This window comes from Plasmodium relictum (genome assembly GCF_900005765.1).
Source record: "Plasmodium relictum strain SGS1 genome assembly, contig: PRELSG_00_v1_54, whole genome shotgun sequence".
Classification (NCBI taxonomy): Eukaryota; Apicomplexa; class Aconoidasida; order Haemosporida; family Plasmodiidae; genus Plasmodium; species Plasmodium relictum.
The window spans coordinates 1-2525 of NW_021628710.1; the positions used below are offsets into that span (position 1 = coordinate 1).

The 2525-nt window shown below is 19.4% G+C and overlaps 1 protein-coding gene across 1 annotated transcript; it reads right to left on the bottom strand.

The window, feature by feature from the left end:
• Positions 1–1841: 1841 nt before the first annotated feature.
• On the bottom strand, positions 1842–2243 carry PRELSG_0004500 (fam-j protein; the record flags this gene model as incomplete). Its single annotated transcript, XM_028676457.1, has 1 exon — positions 1842–2243. The coding sequence occupies one exon, from the start codon at positions 2241–2243 to the stop codon at positions 1842–1844; it is 402 nt and encodes a 133-aa protein (XP_028531233.1).
• Positions 2244–2525: the final 282 nt, after the last annotated feature.

Sequence of the window (2525 nt, forward strand, 5' to 3'; positions counted from 1 at the left end):
AATTTAACTTCAATTAAATATTATGCATCATAAGAAAACAGTATATATATATATAATAAAAACGAATATATATATATAAACGTATACTTAGTTATACATGCTCTTTATTAATTTGTTTGTTTAATACTCTAGCAAAGTCATTAAACGGGCAATTAATAAATCATATATATATACATCTTTGTAATTTAAAAAAAAAAAAAAAAAAATATATTTTTTTTTTTTTTTTAAGAGTTTTATAAATGTTATGTTATGTTTTAATTTTTAGTGTAAATAAAAATTAAAAGAAAGAAATGTTAACTTAGTAAAAACTTAAGAGATAAGAGAAATGTTTATGTATTATTCAATGTATATTTTTGAAATAACATTGAATATCATAAAATTTTGACTTAATAAATTGTTATAAATTATTTGTATGTTTTTAATTAAAAGAAGATATTAATTATTTGTAAATAAAAACTCATTTATAACTGTTAATAGGTTTATTAAAAGATGCAGTAAAATTTAACTTCAATTAAATATTATGCATCATAAGAAAACAGTATATATATATATAATAAAAACGAATATATATATATAAACGTATACTTATTTATACATGCTCTTTATTAATTTGTTTGTTTAATACTCTAGCAAAGTCATTAAACGGGCAATTAATAAATCAAATACAGAATTATTTAATTCAAATTAAATATTATACATTATAAAATTCCCTTATATATATATATATATATATACATATATAAACGTATATTTAGTTATACATTCTCTTTATTAATTTGTTTGTTCAATACTCTAGCGAAGTCATTGAGCAAGCAATCAATATATCAGCAATACAGAATTATTTAATTCAAATTAAATATTATACATTATAAAATTCCCTTATATATATATATATACATATATAAACGTATATTTAGTTATACATGCTCTTTATTAATTTGTTTGTTCAATACTCTAGCAAAGTCTTTGAGCAGGTAATTTATTATTTGGTTATTCAATGACTTTAATAAAAGTGATGAATATCCAAGTTAATAAAGAGAAAACATTTTGGACTCCTTTATAATTTTTTTTTATTAAAGTTTATATATAATACAAAATCAATAAAATTACCTTTAAAACTAAAATCTATATTAAGTTAAATTTAAATAACGCAATATACATACCATTCTTTTCTCATTGATTTATCTTTCATTTAAAAAAAAATCTCTCAAAATAAAAAAAAAATAAAAAAGATATTAATATAATTATAAACTAGATATGTCTTAAAAAAAAAATACTTTTATTAGATATACTAAGTTGGTCACAGTATAGTACTTCATCCTTTGTATTCAATGAACTCCTAAGTAAGACAAAATAAAATTTGGTCTTACTAATTGGTTAGTACTATTCAATTAATCACGCAGATATATAAATAAGTTTTATCAAGAAAAACTTAAAACCGCATATAAATTAAGGGAAATGTACTTATTGACCAGAAGGAAATTAATAAATCAATAACATAAACATTATACTTTTTATACATTTATTTTTTTATCTTTTGGTTAAAATTTAATAATCTTTCAATTCCAAAACTTCACACATAAAAAAAAAATAAATTAAATTTTTTCTTTTTTTAAATTACAAGGATATATGGAAGTAAAATAAATAAAAAAAAATTTAGCAACATATATATATATTTTCTTTAACTGGAGTCAGAGTATAACTGACTGGTAAGCTAATCTTATTATAAAAGGACAATAACATTTTTTATTAACCAAACATCCAATTAATAAATCATACGTGGAAAACTTATTTTTGTTCATGAATTCACTAAAAAACATATTTTTTTTAAATATGTATTTTTATTGTATTTCATTTTCAGTAACTTTGAAAAGCCTTTGGTTGGCATAATATAGTGCAAGCAAAACATTTTCCGTATTATCCTTTTTTTTCTTATTAAGATTAGTTCTATCTTTATCTTTACTTGTTGCATTACAAATAAAACATAAAGTTGATATAATTCCCTTTATTTTATTTATTAAAGAATTTGATACTTGAATGCCTCTTATATCATCTTTTGTAGTAACAAATAAATATAAATTTCTTATATTAAGCTTAATTTTTTCTATTTTACATTTTTCTTTTTCTATTTGAGAAAGTAAATTTAATTGGTGCTCTTTACTTAAAATTTTTCTTGTTTTATGTGAAATATATTTCCTTGTACTCGATGAATTCATACTTAATAATGATTTACGTATTTTCATAATAATGAATAACTGTTTTTTAATTAATAAACCTCCAATTAATTTCGTGAGCGTTTCATAAAGAGAGAATAAATTATTTGCAGTACTTTTTTCATTTATTAAATAGATGCTAGTTCTTTCTATATGTATTACAAGTTATATGAATATAAAAGAAATTAGATGAGAAATTATAATAGAAATACTAAACATAAAACGTATTGATCTCTTCCTCTTAGATTATCAGGATTGTAATATTTGGCATTGAAGGATATAATTATCTAATGTAGTGGTAAATAAATTAAA